Source organism: Coturnix japonica, chromosome 5 (assembly GCF_054131305.1).
Source record: "Coturnix japonica strain WE chromosome 5, WE-NBRP24, whole genome shotgun sequence".
NCBI lineage: Eukaryota > Metazoa > Chordata > Aves > Galliformes > Phasianidae > Coturnix > Coturnix japonica.
The window spans coordinates 12253823-12279205 of NC_140667.1; the positions used below are offsets into that span (position 1 = coordinate 12253823).

Here is a 25383-nt window from a genome sequence, read left to right on the forward strand (position 1 = left end):
CTGCAAACAGCTGGTACAGTTTAAGAAGCATGCTGGGTTCATGCTGAGACCTATTTTGGAAAATTTTCCTCTTCCTTCCCTTCTTCTCATTCTTCCCTTTCCCAAAAACTTTGAAGGCATCTCTTAAAAATTCTCCTTTTAAGTGCTGACCTTGCAATTAACTATTCAAGCTTACTTTAAACATTAGCAGTCCAATGAACTTTAGCTGAAATATAGATTTATTTATTTTTTCAATAGATAAGGGAAAAATCTGACTTTACTGTTAGGAAGCTACTTTTTACATAAACACTAAGTTTCAAAGGCAAGTATCCATCAGAAAACAGCTTCTATGTAGACCTCTGAAAGATAAAAGTTTTCAAAATGCCTATTCTGCTTTACCTTTCAGGTATTGCGTAGGACTGGTTAACGCAAAGTGTATACTTATTAAAATGTCTCAACACGTGCCAAGTGATTTCTTATGATTATTTTATGAGCACATAATAGAACAAAGCAGATTTACAACATACATTTGAGGAAAAAATAATAAGAGTGGTTATCTATCTCCTAATTATGGGAGAGATTTCCAAAAGCACCTCGTGGCTAGAATTTCAAGGTGACTTTGTGCATTAGGTTACTTAGGTGCTTTTGAAAACTGTACTTTTGGTGCTCTCCAAATTTTTAAGCTTGGTCATGACCTTGTATTCAGAAATTATGGAGAAGTATCAGGTATCTCCCTATTGGAAAACTCTGCTTCCAACAGGAACAGAAGTATAACATTTCAACACGGTAGTGACTTCAGATATTTCACTTTATCTTAGATTTTTAGTTCATTACTAACAGCTCATATTAATAATTCAGGAAGCATAAAGACTACTAAAGAAGGGTAAGAGACAACTTTGTTGACGGGTTTTGTAGACAGCCAGGAAGAGGTCTTTTGCAGGTAAGAAAGTGAGAGCACAACTGAGAAACCAGCTTAGTAAATGGGACACCGAATACAAACAAGTTTCAAGTAGGAACTGAATAGTCCCATTCTATTCAGTGAAATGCTTTTTCAGCTTCTATCAAGTCATCTGCCGCAGGGGAGTTTCATTTATTTGCCAGGTGGATAATGTTGCACGCACTGTTCAGGCATTTTCTAAATCTGTTTTTGACAATTACCACCTGGGAGGTAGACATGTAATGTGTAGATTTCTTGTTTCTAAATAGCTTTGCTAATGCCATGGCAAATATTTTATGTTCTGAATTTATGGGAGCAATGATTCTGTAATTACCACAGACCAAAGAATCACAATCAGTTTGCAGAATAAGAATAAATTAAAGTGTAATGAAATTGGCCACATTCGTGCTGTTTTTTCTTTGAATAGCAATGGACACTTCACTGGAATGGGCCACAACCCTTTCCAACTTACAAGTTCTGACCAGCCAGCAATAAGAACATCCTCAACAAAATAACTACAAAAATTACTTTCCAGAAGCCAGATTCCATGGCTTTCTTAACTTTAGTCTAAGAAAAACATTAGGTGACATCTGCTAGCAGAAACTTTCTGAAAGTGTTCCCATCATGAAAATCCCTATAATGGGAGATTTCAGCCTAAATAGTTAGTCTGGATACTTTATCCACAAGTGAATGAAACTTGGGGAAATATATGGCAACCTTAGCTATAAATTGGCTCACTAATTTTGGGGAATACAAAAAGAAAATTATTAAAAAATTTAGGTGATGGTTCTAAATTTTGGAGCTGAAGTCAGAATTCAGGCTTTGAAGTAGAAGCAAGTAGCGCTTTATGGAAATGATGCATCCATGAATTGTTATCATTTTTTTTCTTCCTAAATGTTGTGCTCTTCATATATTTGAAGGAAAATGGATCCCTCCTTTATCACAACCCTACTTTGGTGTAGATTAAGGGAAAGCTTTTCACTCCCTTTTATACAGTATTGTGGAGTTTATGCTTGAGTATGCATGTGGGCAGTTAAGCTCCCCTCTTTGCAGTTTCAGCTGTGAAGCCTGTTCTATGGAGACTATCCCTTATTAGATCATTTTAAGACAAATTATATATTTCTTACATACATGTATATTCACCTGGTTCAAATCAAGCTGAAGGCTGTTGACACATGTGCTTTTACAAGATTAACTAAATTGATTTCAAAACCACATTCATAGAAAGTTTGCAGTCACAAATTCTTACTCAGACCAGGCAACCAAGTAAATTAGTTACTGTAAAGCACTCATAGTATTGCAATATCCCAGCAAGGGAAGAGACACGCTGGAAATGTTTCTTGTTAGGGGTGACAGGAGTAAAGAGAACAGATTGTCACAAGCTGTGAAGGAGGTGTGCTAGCTATGCATTAGAGTCAAGTGAAAAGGATGAAGAAACCTTCCAACCCACTAGCAAATTTCCACCCCAATTTCTTATCAGGACTTCAATATCATTGACTAAAAGACAGAAACAAGGCTGAGGTAGTATTTTAATCTCTAATCCTACTGACTCAGCATGACAGTAACATACAGCTCAGAACTAATGGAGACATATGAGAATGTTTGCACTGTGAGAAAGAGGCAGTGATAACGGAGGGTTAGAGGTCAAGTCCATTAGCAGAAAATAACATTTTAATTCAGACAGCATTTCAGGAGTTTAGCCTATTTTCAGTGTGTCCACAGTTGACTAGCCTGCTGCTAAACAACTACTCTATTCAAGGAGGGAGAGAATAGTGGGTGTAGCTGTCCATTACTGAAATGAATTGTGTCAGTCTCTTAAAGTTTCTAAAAGAAACAATGAAGCAGGAGAATAAGAGGGCTTGTTAGGAAAAGCAGCTTTCTGTTCACTACTTACCTGAAACTTTTTCTTTGCCACAAAATACTGCATTCTTCGAATCACTTTAATTGCAGCACGGTGATGTTCTCGCAGCCTGTGGGGAAAACAAGGCAGGTGAGTGAGGTGAAAGAGCATCTCCTTCCAAATGGTGAAACAGCAGCCGTTAGTAAGTGCTTCAGCAACACGTTGATGTGTAATGTAAGGAGTAGCAATTCATCCAGTGTGAACAACATAGTACTATTTTGACCTTCCCCACCTCCCAAGAATGCCATAAAAGACAGGATTTTATCTGCCCCATGTTAGGTTTGCATACATGTCACAGCAAGAAGTGTTCACTTAACCTTTATGTCAAAGCAATCCTCGACTCATCTTTCCCAATTCAGCCATGCATAGCTTTAATATACATTAGAATTCAGGCTTTTCTTTCCCTTTCACTATATCTTGTACAACACATCCCTTCAAGAAAATAATTAGGCTTTCAAAAATGATTTTTAAAAATACTGAAGATTCTCAAGTAGTTGCCTGCTAAACAATACAAATGATCCCACGGATATGAATGCAACCTCAATATACACATTTATCCCAAAACTGAACTGGAAGTGTACATAAATACAGAGAAATTCTGAAGGTCTTTAAGCAAATGTAATCTCATGCACATAAAATGAGAACTAAAAAAGAACAAATTGCAATTGGTACAACTTTTCATACTACCCTACAATATTATTTTTCAGAAAGAAACGTATGTATGAAAGAAACCTGTTTATTAAAGGAACAGTTATTTGACATCTTTCATAATTTTTAATGCTTGTAAGAAGGATAGTTTTTTCTTAACATTACCTTAATGACAAAAGCTTTTCAAAACAGGCCCATTGTCCACTGCATGCATTTACATGGAGTAACTGCACCTCGATGATTATTTATTGTTCCCTGAATCTGCAGTTGGGTTTGTACAGGAGGCCCTTCCTTACTAATGCTTACTGAAGGGTCCCACAGAGACTCTGTCCAGGTCCCCTCTTGTGCACATCTGACTGCAAGATTGTAGCTCATGTTATAAGAATGGGAATTCACTTATAAGTGGGCCAGCTGCCTTCTTGGATCTACTCCCAGTGAACTTGAGTCAGCTCAATGCTAGTAAGTGGTATTCCCATTGTGAGAGCCCTTGCTGAATCATTGCTCAGGACAGGGACAACTTCCACAGAACCAGAAGGCAATAAAGCATTTATCTTTTTAAGTCCTACTTCACAGAGTTAAATCCAAAAAGACAGATGCTGCTGAATTTGGCATTAGGAATTAAAGGTGTGATAGCGTAACCTTAATGCAGGTATACATACATTAATGTACACACTACATCTTATGACAAATAGAAGTATACTTCACTTGCAATAAAACTGCTTGTAGTGTTTTGTTTTATGCTTCATTTCCTCTGGGGTGTTCTTCACAGTCCATTATTTTTAAGAAAAATACTTTTCTTTGGGGCACACGGTCACCAGTAAAGTACACCAAATCCCTCATCCTCTGTCTAAATGCAGAGGATCATCTGTACGCAAGGCAGCAGAACAATAAAAATGAGATTCACCATTCAGTCACATAACAATGCTACAAGACCAAAACGATTTTCCAACGCAGGAACTTCAAATCAATCCCTTTTCAGTGCTAACATGAACTTCAGTGCCAGGAATGGAAGTTAATATTTTGTTCCTTTACATTTCCAACTGCAATAGGAAACCTCACAGTAAACTTCTGCTTATGCCATAAAATCTAATTCTGCCCAACAGGCTGTCCTGCTTCTCTGAGATTAAATGCTTCTGCAATGAGGGAAGGGAATAAAGCATTTAATTAGTAGCCAGGGTTATGATTCACAGTTGTTTGATCTCTTTTGCAAACTGGTAACAAATGCTTTAGTAAATTGAGAGTTTAAACATTAACTGGCAATATTTGTTTGTTCAGCCACTCGTGACATCTCTAAATTCTAGTTACAGAATGACTGCCTGCAATCTGGAGGGACATACAGAGTCATTGTATGTGAAATAGCCACACAATGCATTATTATGCTCCGAGCAAGATTTTCTTGAAGACTGTTTTATGTTATTGTATTTTAAAGGAGCATGGCGGGAAATTACATCATCTGAGAGTGCTTCTAGGTACAGGGGCAGCATACTTTCATAGATCGTGATCCACAGAGAAAGTGGGAGACACCCTCTGGAGAATTACTTCTGCACAGAACACATATCCAATGGCAGTGCCAGGTGCTTGTCACCTTTTTGTTCGTGCTACAGCTGGGACACCAGGAATTAGGGAATTTTCTCCTTTTCAGGGAGGGACTACTGAGACACCTGTGAAAGCTTGCCTGTTTCAATTTATTGTGGGAGCTAAACATTGTTTCAAGTGAAATTCCTGCTTCATACAGGCTTGGTTATGCCTGCATTTGGTAGAAAAGTTGTTTGGTAAGTGCATTGGTGAAAGGGGCAGTGGAAAAGGCTTCTGCCCTTCGGTTAACAAAGCTGTTCTTCTATCATGAGCATTCATCAGGCTTAGGCTCTCACTGTGCCCACTTAGCTCATGATAACTTGATATCACCTCACCTCATGATAACAATTTAGCTTGGAGAAGTGAAGGCTCCAGGGACACCTCATTGCAGCCTTCCAGTACTTGAAGGGAGCGTATCAGCAGAAAGGGGAATGGCTGTTTACGAGGGTGGACAGTGATAGGACAAGGGGGAATGTTCTCAAATTGAGACAAGAGAGGTTTAGGTTAGGTAATAGGAGGAAGTTTTTCACACAGAGGGTGGTGACACATTGGAACAGGTTGCCCAAGGAGGTTGTGAATGCCCCATCCCTGGAGGCATTCAAGGCCAGGCTGGATGTGGCTCTGGGCAGCCTGGTCTGGTGGTTGGTTGGTGACCCTGCATATAGCAGAGGGGTTGAAACTTATACACAGCTTATACACTCCTTATACACAGCTTACTGCACAGCCACTAACCACCAATAGCTTTCACTGGCTGCCGATAAACTTCTGTCTCAATATAAATATGACATTGAGATAATCTTCAACACAGCACATACTATACAGCATTTCTATCAGACTTAAAAAATTAAGAATTAGAGTTGCCACTGAAGCAAGAAAATTGTCAGAAACCATAGGAATTATCTAGAAGGATTACAAAGGATATGACAACTAATCAAAACCAGAAAGTCATCCTGGTAGTAGCAGGGTTGATAACTTTATACAAGCCCTAAATTGTTCCTATTCTGACACTTAGAAACTAGGTTTGTTTTTCTCTGTGTACTGAAAAAGTAACCTGTTGCTGATGCGGTCACTCCATGAAGTGTAAGAAATGAGGACAAGTAAAAAAAAACACAACAAGAAACTTGCAACTAAAGGCAACGGGTAGCACAAGCATCTGCACTAAAAGAGAAAGCCCAACAGAATAAAATGTTTAGAAATCATTAGTTTTTCTGCCTTCTTTTGTTGTTAGGTTACTTAACCTACCACAAACCATTTGGAAGAAACCTGATCACTTCATTAGTCTGTCAGAAATCTGGACTGGAATTTCAAATAATTTGGAAAACAAGCATGCTGAAGAACTTAAGGTACTTTTACAGACATTCTCATTTGGTTAGAAAGTTATATATTTACAAATGCCCCAAACTATTGTAAAAGAGCCATTAGTACTGCAATGTTATTTATTTTTTACAACATATCCAAAACCTCAATACAATCCCAAAGGTATGACTCATTCTATGGTCCTGCATTCACAGACAGCCACGGTGATGACCCTAAATTTCAGCCAGCATCCATCCTCACTGCAGGTTGCTGTCTCAAGCCTGCATAGGGACCTGCAGGGCTTCCCCAGAAGAATGCTTATGGGGCCAAGGCTAAGATTCCAAGACTAGGTATTTTCTTCCTACAGCACCAACCAGGAAGGAAGCAGTTACAAAGTCTGGCTGTTCCCCATTTCAAAAAAAATTAAACTACTTCTTTTTTTTTTCTTCCCCCCCCCCCCCCCCCCCCCTTTAAATAAAAAGAAGCTTTACAAGATTAATCCCCTTCCTAAAATGCACAGTTCTTCCATTAAAGAATAAGATAGGAAAAATATTTAGTAATTGGGAACATTTATTGTTCTTACAACGATGCTGAATTTGATATCAAATCCTTAGTAATCCCATTAAAAGTTTGCCCCCCCTCATCTTAGAAAGGTATTCTACATATTGATTTAGTGCTAACATCAATACTGAATCAACAATTCAGAGGAAAAGTGGTGCTAATATCCCAATTAAAACACTTGTATTTTGTTCACTTGTAAAACATCTTATTTTCAGGACCATGGTATCTGGCACAGACATCCCCATGTACAAGGGCATCGATACCATCAGAGTTAAAAGGTCAACACTGCTCAGAATGAGTTTAACAAGAAGGAAAACTCAGTTGGAGAGCCATGGAGTTACAATATCCTTTACAAATACCCTCTTCTCAGTAAACCCAACACTGATTTGAAGCCAAGCTCAGTTTTCAAATATATTTGAATTCTCTGCAGTCTTCTTAAATTTCTGACTAAAGACAGAGCTGAAGTATTAAGAACTATGGCTGCAGTTGGTTGCCTTTACATTTTTGGCACTAATCATTATTTAGATTTGAACATTATCTTTAACACATCAGATTTTAATAATATTTTCTGCAAAAGAACTAAAATCTTTTCCCATTCAGGCACTGAAAGTTGTTCCTTGTAACAAAATCTGATGGAAAAGATTCAGAGCAACTACATTAGACCATTTCATTAATGTATTTAAGTCTAACAAAATCTTTCATCATTAGTTCTCTGGGGCCTTTTGGTATAGAATTTGCTGTGACACGAGGTTATTCTTGTCTTTTCACACATTCTGTCATTCCCTACACATTATACTTGATGGGAGTCTCTGTTATTGGGCAACATTTTATATGTGACGAGTTGGAATGGCTCAAGTTGCGCTGATGTGTGTCTTGCAATAGGAAATGCTTGCTCACCATACCCTGAATCAAAATTAGAACCACTGATTATTTCAAATAATGTGAGCTGCCCAATTTCTCCTTGGATTTGGTACCAGAGCATGGCAACTGCTGTTTACTTCTGATGTACTTCTGCCGCCATCCTTCTATGTTTATCAGGGGCTCCCAAAAAATAACCTCATCCACAGAACGATTCACAAATAATATCTTAAGGGCAAACTAGTAAAAGCTGGCCAAAACTGTTAGAAAAAGAACAATGACACCTGAAATGCAAACCAATTACAAATGCAAAGCTTTTTTAAATTGGCTTCAGCCAAGCTTAGTGTTTATATATATGCTTCCATAACATTTTCGAATGTATGAAAATGCATAAATGGAAAAACAATTTTTTTTCCCAATAAAATTTTGCCTTCTAGACTTCCCATCTATCTTTGACAGTAAAATTAGAAACTATTAACAACATAAATGAAATAAATTCAGCTACCTTCATAATGCTTACCCTCCAGGGTCTTCATAGGTTTAAATGAAAAAAGGAAAAAGAAATAAGAGATACCATGCTGAAAACAAGGAGAATCACAAACAGCAGGTACAATACGGGTTTCAAACTTCTTTGGCCTTATAGGAAAAGGCATTCTATTAATTACAGGTGAGCAGGTAACCTAGTTACCACAGATCGATGCCTCATATCATGCTCTTATCAGTTGCTCATGAACAGATACAACTCCACTTGTTCATCTAAGCACTTCAGTCTTAGCACCAAATGATTTCTATAAGAAATTTTGCATTAATAATTCAGAGAACAGGCTGTTTCAAGTGACAAATTTTAAAAATGTGAGCTGTTTGCCTTAAATGCATGTATCTCCATACATATATATATATAACCACTGTTTCCTACTAAAGAGAATGTCAAGATTGACTTCACAAAGGAGATTCTTAGTGACAGTAGATTTATAAATTGTTCTTCAAGAATACTGTGCAATATCAAATCCACTCTCCTGGTACACATTTCAGGCAGTAGATGTTTTAGTTACTGAATATGAATATAGCCCTAGGGGAATTAACTGAAACTGAATTAACGTTTCTAAGTTTCTCCCTGTACTGTATTCTCTGACTGTATTTGTGGTTGGTTTTTGTTGCTGCTGTTGCTGCTTTTTAATTTAAAATATGTCAGTGAAAGGCACATGCTGGCTTCAGCAATGGAAGGCCTGGGAGATGGCTGCCCAGAAGTAATGGGGAGGTAGGAGGATGGGTGTTGTATGGAAAGGAACAAGGTTTGTATGGAACAAGCCTAAATTATTTGACTTGTGTAAGGTATTAATAGTAATCTGATATACAGTGTGTGTAAAACACTGGTAATCAGTCTGGGCCTTTACAGTATGCTCATATCAAGACAAACTAAAATGTGTTTTTAAATGTATGCCCGAAAAGGGGAAGATTCCTTGCTTTCCCAACCCAGAATTAACAGAAGTTACAACTGCCATGTGATCAGCAAGCAATGGCACAAAGAACAGATGTTTTGGGATGTTGTCTTTCTCCCAAGGACCTCTATTCTTCAGCATGTTCAACAAACAAAACAAAAACTCAATTCCAGCTACAGAAGAGGATCCAGAATATCTGACCGGCATAGGATTTTGGCATCTTTTGGGTGAAACGGTCCATGTACAGTATTTCTAGAACCAATACAACTAGCTAGAATAAAGATGTTCTTTAGGAATATTTTTTTCCAGGAATAATGCTATGCAAGGAAGAACAGACGTTTCATCAGGGAGCTCATTTGTGTTCTGCCAACAATATTAGCTAAGAAAATAACCCTTAGCATAGAAGTTTGTGTTCAAATCAGGTAAAAGTATAATATTTCTTGTACATACTAAGCAGTCTTGATTGTTCATTTTCACTATTCTGTTTTTCCTTATGTCTGTTGGCAGGCTATGAAGAACCGCACAAAGGACATGAATAAAAAAAAAAGGAAAATAAAATGATATTTGAAAGAGACTGAAACGATCTGTTTCAGATTGTGAACAAATGTAAAATCCCATTTCCATTTTGCCAGAATTGTGTCCTGTGTCCTTAATTTAGTGAATTTCCCATTATCTGCTCACAGCGAACATTTAAGTCACACTTCAATAGCAGCATCTTGTTGAGTCAGAACATCAGTGTGTTTTTTTTAACTTGGTTTCAAGGCAAAAATAATTGAAAGTAACTAGACATATCACAGATAGGTAAATACCGATGTATGGTGTTGTCTTACAGACATATTCTGACAAAGTAAGCTCATTTTCTAAAGAAGATGAATATAGAATACAATAGAGTTGGAGCGCACAAGGAAAGCCATGAATATTATTATTTTGCAGCATCTAGTTAATAGCATTATTTTCCAGATAAAAACCATTTTTTGCAGAGCTTGTCATTCATGGCCCTAAATTATAGAAGGATTTAAATGGCTAAATCAACAATGTTGGGAAGAAAGAACCGTATTGCTTATGGTTGCTTGTGTCCCTACTGTTGGCCTATTAAGTTTACAATAACTTTTGGATATTAAACTGACTTCTGTTACACTGCGTCATTATGCCAACAAGCTGTTAACACTAAAAGGTAGCTGTTTGTTGCATTCATCCCAAGGAGCTGCCAGACCTCTGCAAACTCAAGCCTGAGTCTGGCTTTTGTCCTTAGCCTTAATTGCTCTGCTCAGAAGACACATTAGGTGCAAGGCAGAATATGAGATGTAACACCACCAAAATTATGATCAAGACTCATTATGATATCTCAATTATTCTTCTCCACTTTAAATAGCACTTTAACATACTAATTTATGTTCTGTTATCATCACGTAATGCTACTACTAACAAGATCCTATTTAGCCCTCCGTTCTGGGACAAAAGGATCTGCTTTTACTAGATCAACTACTGATGTAGTTCATGAGGAATCTGTGGAAGGTCAAAGCAGCATTGCATTTCTACTCACTTAACCTAACATGATGACTTCAGGCAAAACCTTCTCCACTTTCTTTCTTCATCTCAGTAATACGTGCATTTTTAAATGCTGGTAATTAGAGACAAAATAATTGTTTGTTTTTTTTCTTCATAAAGCCAACCAGAGGAGAGAGGTAAAATTTGGTTATATACTTGTGCAGCTTCATGCTATTCTAGCAAGGCCAAGTAGAGAGCATCTCTGCCCTCCAAAACAAGTGAAAGCAATTATACCATTCTGGCAGACAAAATAAAGCAGCTCTCCTATTGTAGAGGCAGGAATTACAACTGGAAAAAAACATCTGAAAGGAAAAGACAACTGGCTTTAACAGTAACATTTACACTACCAAAATTACTGACAAGAATATTTCAGAAATCCCTAACACTGTCCATGTTGTTTTCTACTAGAGACAACCGGTAAATTTTCCTGCCATTTAATAATGAAAAAGAGAAGATGAATTTCACCTCTGCAAAGCTTCTTTGTAAGCACTATATCACCTGAAAAATATATGAGGCCAAATTCTGCACTGATTTACACCATGGCACATCAGAAGTGGATGGGAGCACATGGACTGCTCGGTCATCGCAGCTTTTGGTCTGCCATCTCTGCAGAGGCTCTGGATATAACTTATATAGAATGATATCAGTGTCTGCCTACAGCTGCACTTTACAGTGGGTGTATCCTCCCAAAGCAAAGTGATAGAAAATTATAAACACAAGGGTGTTGCTATAGTCTGTGCAAGCCACTCTGAAAAGAGCCGTAAAACCTTGCATGGACACAGGACAAGGGGACCTCACTTTCCATGTCAGTGACATCACACTGGAAAAAAATAAGTTTACAAACTTAGCTCAAAACTGCAATTTTTGCAACTGGAAGCACACTCGAAGTTTTGTTGTTTTACAATGGTGGAGAAACACATGGGATTTCAACTTGCAGAGAACAGCCTTTTCCTATAAATCACAGAGAGTAATCTGAAACCTTGAAACAGCACAGGGGCTCACATTTATGGATTTAAAACAGATGAAGAGCAAGCATGCTCTTAACCCTTTCCCTATATTTTTTTCCAAGCCCAAAATGAATATGCAAGAACTGAACAAAAATTAACTGGGTAAAGAACCGTGATTAATACAATTCTGAGAACACTTAAAACTGCATCTCTTTAACCAACTTCCCCAAAAATACAAGCAAGGAATTGTCCTAAAGCAAAGCACTGTAAAACATTGAGAGCATAATCCACTATTCGAACTGTTCTTTCATCAACTTTTATTTAAGCAGTTTATCTTGTTGAGATTAGGATCTCTCTTATAGAGCAAGACCTGGCAAACACAGACCCCTGGTTTTGAATGTCAGCCTGTAGAAAGGAAAGGAGTATCTAGCAGCCTGTCGTCTCAATGTAAGTTTATCTTAATCAGACAATAGAAGAGCTAATACTACAACATTAATGATAGTTTCTCTTCAGAAATATGTAGGAACATGAAGATACTCCAAAGATGGTTTATTTATTGTCTTTTAAGATTCCCAACCATTTGCCTATCATTTTAGCCTCTTTGGTGGCTCGCTGGCTGGAAAAAAAATAAAAAATAAAATAGACCATAGACTCTTCCAGCTGGAAACTGAAGATGTAGCCTTTTTTTGAGCTGGAATATTGACACTGCCAAGAGGCATTAGTCAATACCTTGCCAGGGTCAGAGTTCCAGTCCTTCCAGAAATTCACTCACAAATACAACATAATGGTATGATTACACACAGAAATGAGCCAGGATTGAAATAAAGTATGATGGTGTGTGGTGTTAAATCTCTACACCAGGGTAATGCCTTAGTGGAAATCATAAACCAACCAACCCCAGACAGCTGAAAGGAGAACAGGAAGGATCATTTTAAGCCTAGTACGACATCACTCATCTGCACACACACTATTTGCCCATGGAAATCCAGACTCTGCCCCTTTACTGGCTGCACCTCAGTAAAGAGGCACTTGAGTCCATGCCTCCTGATGAAAAGCTAGGGTGGAAGGTGTGGCCGTACTTGAGTGAAAAGTCTGCAGTTCAAACAAAAAATGTCTCAAAAGTGGAAAACATGGGTACTTGAATCATTTTCAACTAGGAAGTTACCTAGGCACACCAGGAAAATGCAGCATGAAAATGAATTCAACCTTAGCTACTGGGCATATTGTGAGAGCACCCTAAGCGTTCAGCAATGATTGAAGTTTTGTGCCACAGTCATCGGGGAGAGTCCTTCTAAAATAACTTGAAAAAACTCTGCTATTTAACTGTACCTATAAAGAAAAAACTTGGAGAAGAGAGACTAAACAAGAACTAATGTCATTAGTAAAATTCTCTATTACAACCAATATGATACATCAAATCACACATTGGCAAATTTCAACGGCCATAAAACACATTGCAATTTTATTTTATTTTTTGAAATCATTTGAAACAGAAGACTTAACATAAAGCCTATACTTTATGGAAAAATTAGGATTATAACCTCAACCATTTTATTTACTGTTGCTACAGCTTTTAAAGCCAGAGCCCAATTTCAAGCACAACCTTCCTTGTTCCCCTTTAGTACTGCAGATGCTCAGATCTAGATCTCATCTTTGTCTCTTTTGAACTCAAGATTATGTTTGTGTTCAGGAACCTACAGATGTTCTCCAAGGGGATTTCTATAGATGTTTATTGGCCAATCTAAATAGGTTGGGATATACAGAAAAATCTCGTAAGGTACCTAAATAATTATCTCATGCTAACCTATTCCATACTAAGCCTACTAAACCCACCTTAAATGCAGGTCTGTGCAGAAGTTCTGGCCTAAATGAACAAAGCCACTTAGCCACAATCTCACCAAGGCAGATGTATGACACGATACATGAGTAGCCTTGTTAAAGACAAAGGGAAAATGTATGCCCGAACCTGCACACTTACTTTGCATATCAGGAAATAAGCATGAAAAACTTGTACATATGTGAAAACTTTTATGATAGAAAACATAGATTATATATTGAGCAAAATTCTAGATATATATTTCTATTAAGTGGACTCATGGTTTTTTGTTTTTTTGGTTTTTTTTTGCATGTTGAAAATGAGACCTGAAACACATGAGTTTTCCTACTCAATCTAATACTTACAGAACATACTGTGTTACAACTATTGTAAAAAGACAAGAGGAAATTTTACGAGCTGATATGCCGGAGACAGAAACTGGCTGGGAGTAACTACTCTGGTATGTGAGCTCTACTTCTCTCTGTGGCTTCAAAGCACAAGCTCAGATCAACAATGTACTTTCTGGATGAGAATTTATTCTCTACTAAGTTAGATATGGAAAAGTAGTATTTTTATTATTTTCTCTTCTTCAGTTTCTTTCCCTCTCGCCTCAGAAATGGTTAACAAGTCAGACGAATTTAATTTCTGTTGCAGTAAAAGAAAGCTGCTTAATACTCCTATCTCCTTACTTACAAAATGATTTACAGTCAAGTACTTTGTGAAAACTACCCATCCACTTCATAACTTCACAGTTTCACAAAGAAACTTCCCTCAACAAAGGTTGAGCATCAGCTTGGTTATGTTTAGTGTGGCTGAACCTTTTGATCTTGGATAGTTCTAGGTGGGCTCTGTTTATTCTAGAAGTACTTTCGATACATTTGAGAAATGAAATATTCAAAGAACTAAAATAACTGCATTTTTCTTGGCTGTATCAGCAGAAGGGCACAGAGTTGACTGGAAATGAAAACTAAGCTACCTACACCTATCCAGGATGGACAACACTCAAGGGAATAGACTATGAGTGAAACCGAGGGAGCTCTCCATTGCCACCAATTGTGCTATACCTGCTCTCAGAATCAGGAGATTGCCACATCAAGCTTAGCATCTTACATTACACCAAAAAACACATGGCAAATATTAACTAGGAATGCACAGAAAGAGATCTGGTTTGGCATTAAAATTATCACAATCATTTACTCTTCCAAAGTACAAGATCATAGAGTCATAGAATGGTTTGGGTTGGAAGGGACCTTTAATACCACCTAGTTCCAACTCCCCTGATATAGGCATGGACACCTCCCACTGGACCAGGTTGTTCAACCTGGGAAGGGGGCGGGGGGGGGGGGGGGGGGGGAAGGGTGGAAATAATAATAATAAAAAGAAATACACAAAAAATAAAATAAACAAAAACTCTTCTCCCACAAGATATTTTAACTCACTTGGAAAACTCAGGAGATTTGGATGAGAATGAGACACTTCACATAGTACCAAATGATTCATCAGTAGAACCATCTTTTCGGTTCTAACTGCAAACTAGCTTTATTTTCTTCCTTGTGTCTGTATATATATAAAATAAAATAATAAATATATATACCTCTCTGTTCTTGATTATTGCTATCATGCTACCACTGAACAATAGGTTTAGTTCATGTTTTTCAGCTAAGGTGAATATTAAAGCAGATGTTTTGAAGAGAAAAAGAAATGGAATACAAATGAGAGGGAAAGTTGTATGCTGAAAATATGGTCTGGCTCTTTCAACTTTGTTGTTTCTTGCAGTGATTTTATTTTATACACAAGAGTGATGTATAGATGTCTTAGAAACATACGACTAGTCTTTAACCTGAAAGCCTAGAAGACAGAAGCCCAGGCATCCAGTTCAGTCACTGGAGAGCAGCTGACAGTGGTTATTCAGAGAATTTTAGTGAGATACCTATAAGTAATTGTAGGAACCCACTAAAACAAAAACTCTGCACCTTTATATTGTTACTCACATGTTGCCCAGCAAGTATGACAGCCATAAATTAAAACACATGGATTATATAATAACGTACAGTTACTTTGTTTTTCTAACATAGCCTAACTTAAATAGGTAACTGATAGTGAAGACTGAACATAAGAACTTTTGACCTGAAAATATGTTTTTTTTTTCTGATTTCAATAACAGCATTTTCTCATGACTTTAAACAATTTACAATGACAATGATTTATGTTTTGTTTTGGTTTTTTAATTAAAATTATGGGCTTAGAGAAGATGAAACAATTCTTGGAAGCTCAGGAAAGGCATCCAACATGAATGCACTGAATGAATTATCAACTTTCAGTGAAAAAGAATGCCAAGAACAGCAATTATTATATTTTTCCTCACGCATTCTGAAAGGAAGTGTATTCACACCAACTGTTGTAGAGAGCATAAAAGGTAGAGAGGGGATATAAAAGGATATGCTCTAAAATTCTCATCTTCATCCCTGAAAGAGGGTTGTTCTTTCATAAATGTTAACAAAGATCTATGGTAGGGTAAAATGTTGGCCTACTGAAGTTGATAAAAGTTTTGCTATTGATATCAGTATATTGGAATTTCTTCTGTTACCTCTTGAAATCTGGATGGTTGCCTGAACATCTGCAAAGGTTGGCTCTAATACGTTAAAGTGCAGTTTCTTAGAAATATTCAGGTTAGCTGCTAAAGGTAATTTAATCCTATTACAAACCCCTCAAAAATTAGGTATTCATTAAATATTGCCGTGCCTGACTTATTTGGTAGGTTTTTTTAATTGAGTTCTCTCTTTTGGGAAAACAAAATCGAATACTTCCTTGCTTCACATGAATATTTTTTTCCAGAACATGGTATGTTAAATAATTTGTCCAAGGCTACACAGGAAGCCTGTGGCTAAACCAAAAGCTGAGTACCAAAAAAATTATCTGAATATCTGCCTTATTTATTAATTTCTTTAGCATCTGTGAAGAACTGAAAGACAAAAATTACCGAGCTTTGTGAATTATCATACTTGTGGGAATCAGACAGATAGAGGGGTCAAAATGGTGGAAATTCTTTCCTCCCTAAACAACAACACTGCCTTCATTTTCACCATTTAAGCTATTAATTCAGTCTTTTCTTTCAATTACTTCTTCATGTGAAATTACAAATCACTTGTCTTCAGGAGCTGGGTCTTAATTAAGAAAAAAACAACAAAAATAGGCATGGTAAGATAAAAGATAAACATAAAATATAGCTCATACATTATTTGGATTTTTTAACTTCTGCTCATTTGGTTTGCTTTGTTACATTAATAAGTTATTTAAATTTCCCACTGAGTTGCACACAGGAAAGCTTGATGCATTTGAAGTAGTATTTTTGGAGTCAGAAGTGAAAGCCATTCTAATTTATCTAAAAAGATCCTAATCTTGCAGTTATAATTACATTTTGCCTTGAATATATGAATACTTCCACTGACTGCAGTGGGCAATACCCTGTACAATCTACAGAAACTGATAAGTTTTTGCAGGGATAATTGAAAGATTGTTTTATAGAAAACTGTATGTACTACAGATTAAACTAACATTAAATGTTTGCAGAACCTGTTGTAATTGTTAAGACCGTGGACTGACAGCTGTGTTTAGGTTAGAAACCATCCTCCACAGCACAAACCTCCTCAAACTCACTACAGTTGAATGGATTTGAAATCACTGCACCTATTTTCTTATTATTGATTATTGATGTACAAGTATTTATCCAAGAATACTTATATAGCGAAGCTAATACTTACAGATAAAATGCAAAACACACAAAAGAATCCAAGAAGCCTCTCCAGATGAAGAGGCAGTATGGGATGGCATATTTCTATCTGAGGTGCTTTGGCACCTACTCTCAAACATAAGATTCCTTAGATGTACTACCTAAAGAAATGGGGTCTTACAGTGCCTAAAGACAAAATGTACAGCTTCTCAGGAAGTGCTGCCATAAGTAAAAACCTCACAAGGGAAGCTTTAACACAGTGAAGCTAAATAGCACAGGCAACTCTATATGCTGGTAAAACCATTGTTCTGAGCTCATTCTCAAAGTGCAGTATGTTGCTAACAATTTTCTACTACAGCACCATGCTGTTAAGGTGGTTTATCAGAGTTATGACAATCTGACATACTAAAAGATACACATTTTTCTGCTTTACTGTCTGCTGCCTTCAGCATGTTGCTGTCACTGCCAGAAAAGTGGAATTCAAACAAGAGAATGCAAGATTTTACTTTTGTCTTGCTTAATTTGGCAAGCAATTCTGTTTCTTGTGAATTTGGTAACATACTACAACCTTTAGAGAACAGTAATCATTGGAAGTATTAGGAAACAGAAGCTAAGGATTAACCTTGCGTTAAAACTACTGTTGACCTTATACAAGTGATTATTTATTAGTCTGTGAAAATCATGACATAACCTCACAGCTCATATAACCATTCAGGTGTATTATAAAAATAAATACCATCCCTCTCCCACCGCCAGCAGCACTACGCTTGGAATCACTTGCACTTAAATCACTTGAAGCTTTAATACTGATGTTTAACAGGTCAACATTAATCTGGCATTCAGATGATTGCTAAGATTAAAAAGTAAGTTAATCAGTAAATGTAATAATCATCTCATTATGAAAAAAGAAACAAAAAAACAAAACAAAAACCCATATGCAGAAAAAGAAAGACTCTGGTCATCTTTGTAGTTAGGAGGACTGAGGAATTTTGCTTAGAATACATAGAGTTAAAAAGCAACTACATGGTCATACTCTGTTGTTTGTGCAGCACCAAATTTAAATCCAGGAGAGATTATGAGAAAATTTGCTGCAGGCTGTCAGACCTCATTAAGTTAATGGAACTAGTAAATTGGCTCATTTCCAGCACATTGTAGAAAGAAAAGCGCTTTCAGCTCAAGAGTGAAGGAGATCTAGTTTCGGTTTGGCAGCTAAAGGAGATTATTAGCTATAAATAACGGCTGCAGTGAGACGACTTATATGGGATTGCTTGACCAAAATGTAGGAGAAGAGACCAAAAAAAAATAAATAGCATTTTGAAAGGAAAGAGACAGTTTCTTTGTTGGACAGAATCTAGAACAGCTTTGGAGACCTCATTTTAAAGCCTTACTGTTTCCAAAAATCTTCTAAAGGCCTTCATAACAAGCTTAACCATCTCTAAACTCATTAATGGAGAGAAAATACTTCTTTTTGTACAGTCTTCAAATCTCTTGAAAAGAGGTTATGAAATAAACGGTTCAGCACAAGGTGGTGATGTGATGTAACACTTGATCTGAAATACTGTGAAGGGAGCTTGGAGCCCCAGCAGAAGCAGCAGGGGACCACTAACCATGTTGGGACGGAGAATAGGCCAGTAGGATCAGGAAATATTTGTTTCTTCACTTTATTTGTTCAAATATGTTTTGCTGATTGACCACTAGTACAACTAAAAGTGACCAGATTGCGCTCTGAACTGGTGCTGATAAACTTGTGCATCAGGTCACTCTATATCCAAAAATTAACAATAGCACATGTGTCTAGACTTCAAACACTTCAAAGTTCTGAGGCTACTTTAGATAATGAGACGTTCAAAGTTCAAGCTGAGAATTTTAACATCCTCAGGGCTAGGAATTGGATCTACTTATTTATTTATAGTAAGGTGTATCCCCTTTGAAGTCGAATGGGTATTTTTCCATTCTTCAGTAGTTAAGTTCTTGAAACAGGTACAGATTCACAGCACTATAAAAAAACAAGCCTGTTTTCTTCTGCATAAAATGAGAACAGTAGTTCTGCTGTTCACTTAATCCATTATTTCCTTGTCTTCGTATTGTTTTTCAGAAACACATTTTAAAAGAAACACAGGCCAGTTTGTAGCTTCTCTACAAGATGGTTGAGGCATGTGTGCACTAGCACCTGTCACCACACATCCCAGATCAACATCACATACATCACTTGTTGGCATTGCATAGGAGTGACTTCTACTTCCTTGCAACCTGCTCTAAATTAAAGCCAACTACATAAATCCCTATGACCAATTTCCCCAGGCACCCAATCACACTGCACATAGGTAGGAACTTCAATATCTGTACATGTCTGCTTTTACTTTAGATTTCCTGGTGAGCGATTGGAGAATTCTGCCAAAAAAATGTAAACATCAGGTTCCCCATTCCTCAATGAAAGCATTATTATGCTCTAAAGAGTTCTGAAAAGAAAGTCCTACCTCCAAAAACCAGCAAAGCTAAATGTGCATTAATAAATAAATGAGGGCTGCTCCAAAAGTAATGCCTCCTCTGATATTATGTTGGCCCACTACAACCAAAGGCAGATTTTAATTTTTTTTTTTTATTTTTTACAGCTGAGAATTTGCTCTATCAAGCAGTGATATTGTAGTTTTTGTATCTGCTGTAGCTTACACGCAAATAAATAGAAGGCATTACTTTTGGAGTGACCTATCTATATTTATGCAGTAACATGCAGCATTTACACCAGGGATCTGGAAGAGGAGGAGACCAGACCAAAGGAATATCAGTCATGCTCTGATGCTGATATGTCAAAGAGTCAACCATGATTAAAAAACCTTTGCCTTACTGCATCCTTTATATGGAGAGTGGATATCCTGCACCTAACACTACTACTTTAACACAACACAAAAATCTGAGAGCCCTTTTTGTTTTTAATATTGCTGAAGAATAGCTTGCCTCCTGAAGATAATGAAATGCAAAGTGTGAATGTTTCTGGAGGAATACTCAATAGGAAGATTTAGCGCAACCATTTACTTACATTATGGAAAGCATTCATGTCTAAAGTCCTTTCTACCCTTCAAGAAAGCATACATGAAGATCCTACCTAAATAGTTTGCCCAAGTGCTTGGCTTGAATAGAAAATAAAGTTCATTCCTAAACACCACTTCATTTCTTTCCTAAACACCTCTGCTGATGGGAGCCAGAAAGACAAGGCATATGCAAAGTAATAGCTGCTATCACTAAGAGTGAGAATTAGCATATCCAACTAAAGCTATTTTTGGATGAAACAGCTTTAACTTTCCCCCCCACCTCACACACTCACAAAAGAGATAAGAAAGACTGATCTCAGTTTCAATCTAACATTTATAATATTTAAGTAACTAAGTGACCCCTCTCCAGGCAAATATAAACAGGGAGCATCTCCTACTCACATCACCTAACAATGCAAAAAAATATTTAATGTTGTGTAACTTTTAAAGTACATCAGCAGGCTTAACTTTCTCCCATCACAAGACTATTCACCTCATGGACCAAACACTTTTTCGAACTATTTCTTTAATATATCTAAGTAACACAATCAGAATCCTGCTCAGCAGATGCACCTCAAGAAACCCAAAGCAACAAGTATCTTCTGACAAATTAGATAAAAGAGTATGTGACAAGGATCTCCAAAAAAGCAAAGCCTGCAGCCTTGACAACTCTATCATCTAACTGGACTTTTGTTATGCTTAGGGATTATGTATTAAGGCGTACCTTCCAACCAGTGAAACTTATGAACCTTGACAGGAGTGAGGAACATTCATAGAATCATAGAATAGCTCAGGTTTGAAAAGATTATCAAGTCCAACCACAACCTAACCATACTATCCTAACAACCCACTGCTAATTCTTATTGCTCATCATAAAGATGTAGCACAGATTTATGTGGCTACTGTAAGGCAGAAAAAGTTGGCAGATAAATGAAGCCAGGAGTTCCAACTCAGGTACAAAAGAAGAACGGCTACTGAGTGACCTTGAGGAAGAGACAGGAAGAAACTGGTGTTGTACCTCATGATCCTTGTGTGATCCTTCAGGATATTCTATGAAATGATGCAGTCCCATCAAGGCATGGGGACGGGCATAGAGTAGGAACCCAGTGCCCAGAGAGAAAAACTGAACAGTAGGTAAACAGAGAGAGAAAGGTAATTGAGAGCTTCTCCAATCAAAGGAAAACAATTCAGAAAGACTACAGAGCACATGAACAGACCCACTTGATAGAAGCCTGGTTATAATCTTTGCTGAAACAAATATAACACGGTCTGAATAAAATGGCTAATCCTAAGTACAAGGTATTCCAAAATAAAATAATGGCCTGAGAACTATAAGATTACTGCTTTGATTTGTTCTTGGTTGTTTGGTTGGCTGGTTTATTTATTTATTTATTTATTTATTTATTTATTTTGTAGCTGAGCATTTCAGTAAACCAAACTTTTCTTACTCGCTAATGGCAACACTGCAGGCTGCATCATATCATCTGTCTTCCTACTTGGATGCACTGACATTCTTTGACCGCTTGCCTACTGTAATTAAATTGATTTCCCCAGAGGTTTCACTCACTTCTAGCTTGTTAATCATTTAATTTTCTGTCCTTAGCATGTTCCAAACAAAACAGAAGCCAAAATTACTTGTTTGCTATTCATCATCTGGCTTTTGAGTGCATATCAAGACTAGTACCCAAAAGGAATAGTAGTAGCCCATGTGTTTATCCACTGCTTTATCAGTTAGAAGTATACAAACAAAATTCTTATGCTTTAGCATAAAAGCCTTCTTCTGTCACAATTTATTAATACAAAAACAAAAGGATACCACAACAATTACCCAACTTACTGACTCAGAAAACTCCACCTGGCTAGGCAACAGCCAGTGGTACATGAACACCACTTTCCATTAAAGATTTCATTGGTTCAGTTTATAATGGAAATAAAACAAACTATTCTGTTAAGCTCTTCCTCAAACAACACAGAAATGCTCTAAAAATCTTATGCCTGTTCCTTTCCACAGAGGAGTAAGCACTGATTTTGCATATCCCAAACTTTAATCTGCAGTTATTCTGGTCACTTCCATACATACATTTCTTGGTGACGTTTAATTCTGTCCACATATTCAAAATACTTATAATAATCAGTACAGAGTGAAAAAACATTTTATAATCTATAACTATACACAGCCTAAGTGGGGAAGAGTCACAGTACTAAAAAAATAGAAACTTTAAAAAAAATAAAAAAACTCTAGCCAACACATTTTCAAAGCGCTGCACATATTACATTACAGAAGTCTGAAAATACTGATGGGTGATTTCAGAAAAGCTATAAATGGGGAACTTGCTTCCAGGGGTTAATTATTAAGAGTATGTTGGTTGAAATAATTTGAATTAAACTGAGAAAAAAAGAGCATACCAAATACATACATTCTTACAGATATTTCTTAAGAGAAAAAAAAAAAAAAAAAAAGAATAAGCAAACTAGCTTTGATTTAAAATAATGCCTGCATACACAGGTATAGCACACAGAACGTAAAGGAATCCTACCCTCCATGCAGAGTGAGACACATTTAAAGCAGTGCATTATTCAGATTTGAACTCATATATGACAGAATAAAAAGACCTAAATTCCTTTACAGAAATTAACTTTCAGCATTGAAATCAACTTTTTATAACTATTCAGGATTATGAAGAGGTCAATAAACCAATTACTTTGGGCAATGATGCAAAATAAGTACTGGTAAAGTAATTAATGCCCTTTTCATTGTTTCCACATCACAGAGTTTAAATAAATTTGGATTTTGTCACTATCCAGTATTTTCCTTATGACAAATTTCTTCCAAATCCACTTTTTTATGGCTCCTTGTTAATACTTTAAAACACCACGCTAATTAGATTTGCATTTCAACTGTTAAGTCACAAGGTCCATCTTCATCTCTGTTCAGACGTTCTATTTTCTGATACTCCTAATGAGGCAATACTTTTATTTAAAGGGTTTGATCCTTTAAGGGATCTCTAGTGGCTTATTAATTATGTGAAGAGGATCTTTCCGGAGTTCCCACATGTTTCTTAAGCATAGCACAGCACTGCACACCATTAAAACCGACATCTCCTATAACCTAGAGTTCATCTTTTTACAGGATCATCCTGTTTCAACCACAGCACACTAATTGTTCCCCATCTCTCATAATATTTTGAGTCATTTAAAGCATTTGAAGTTTGTTTTTCTGATCGTTGCACTAATTAAGCATCTTATTCATCTCCAGCAAAGGTAAAGAGAAAAATCAGTGCCATATAGTGTCAACACTTCAGGCTATGAAGTCTGCTGGCAGAAAACCCCTTTTCCCTTATTTCAGCTGAGTCCTGCATCTTCTCCAGGACCCTCCAATAAATATATCACTGAGTAAGTAGGCCAGTGTCCCAGCCAGCAGTCAACCCAAGTATTTCAATAGAGTAACCCACAGAGAAAAGGCTCACATTCTCTAAAACACAACTTATCTCTGGCCTATTAGTGGACATGAAAATAGGAAAAGACAGTAACTCCTCTTCTGCAACATGAGCTAATGTGAATTTTACTCTGAAAAGGACAGACGTAAGTGGCTTGAGCGACTGCTTTTGAGAAGGGAACTGAAACAATAGGAGGAGCTCTTTTGCTGGAAACACTGAGTAAAATAAAATTTCTCTTCCGGAAAAAAAACAACAACCCCCTAGTCTCTTCCAGCAAAACTGCTACTACCAACATCACATCAACAACAAGGCTTGGAACTAGCGATACACATGGAAGAACAAGAAACCCCCACACCAAGCAGGGAAGACAACCTGACCGAGAAACAACTGGACTTCTCCTAGCCCTTGAAAAAAAACCAAAGGTCTCTACTATCCAGGCTTCTCATAAGATTATAAATGGTGAGATTAGGATCTGAATCAGCCATTACGATTCATCATACCCCCAAATCATCCTTGTGCCTTAAAAGCATGTTCAGAAAGCAGTCTGTTTCTTTGGACGCTGAGATCCTACACACTAGCATAAAGGCTGTGTTAATATACAGGTAGAGCTGTGATCTGAGCAAGCACATCAAGTATTTCTGAAGCAAGCAATAATTACACCTGTATCTTAAATGACATTTTGGCCCATGCATATTTCTGGTCTTTTCCTGTTCCTGAGTAGCTTGCAGTGAAGAGGGGTAAGGGACAAGAGTCAAACATGCCAAATGCAGCCTATATCACCACCTCTGCTTCACTCAGCAGTGCATGAAGTCATCAGTTTGAAAATCTGGATCTGGAGGAAGCTTTGAAACCACTTATAGCCTTCAATTCCACCTGGGAGATCATTTGCCAAAGGTGCTAAGTGGAGACAGAGCCAAAGTTCTTGGTTCAGCCAACCCAGCTGCATGGCAGGAGCCTCCTGCCAAGAATGTGGAGGTACAGAATTGCAAAGTCAGATATAAGACTGCACAATTCCCACAGCCATACACCCAATTTAAATTTCTGAGCTAATGTTTGTAAAAGGCCTTGAAGATGAAAAGTAGCATGCACAATAAGCCCTGCATAAAATTATTAAAACCAACACTTCATGAAAAGAGATTAATTACGCTATTACTGTTTGCACATGTGAGTTTTCCATAAAAATAAAAATCTGGGCCCCAGTTCAATCAAGCCATTTAACATACGTCTAACTTATAAGTACATGAGTAGTCCTATTTAAGCTAGTAAGACCACTTACGCTTGAAAGTTAGGCTTGTGCTTTGCTGCTTGGGACTCTGGAATTAGAAACACAGGCAAAAAGAGACAGGCACCTAACATCTCTTTGAGCACCTCAGCCTCACACAGCAACTGTTCTTATGTCAGTGGAACTGAACTACCCAAATGTCAGATTTCTGTCCAGAAATATCTCATCCAAGCCCACAGGCCTACCACACGGAATGTGCAGGTATATCCTGATTCAGTCCCAGAGGTAGGCATCTACTTGCTAGACAGATTCTCAGGCAGACTTCTCCAGAGGTATCCAGGTTTCAGGACATGACTACTGGGTGAAATCTTGCATAGATGTTGTCTTTGAAAAGGCAGTATCAATAACTAACCTGGAAAGAGAAACACCAAATTCCCCTTCTTCTCTTAACTTCCCACAGT

The 25383-nt window shown here is 37.2% G+C and overlaps 1 protein-coding gene across 6 annotated transcripts in view; it reads right to left on the reverse strand.

The window, feature by feature from the left end:
- Nucleotides 1–25383, reverse strand: part of KCNQ1 (potassium voltage-gated channel subfamily Q member 1) — a 314910-nt gene that overhangs the window by 103775 nt on the left and 185752 nt on the right. For all 6 annotated transcript variants that reach the window (XM_015863924.3, XM_085550022.1, XM_085550021.1 and 3 more), the window contains one exon: nt 2811–2886. In XM_015863924.3, the coding sequence (XP_015719410.2) occupies nt 2811–2886 (76 nt within the window). The remainder of the gene's footprint in view (nt 1–2810; nt 2887–25383) is intronic.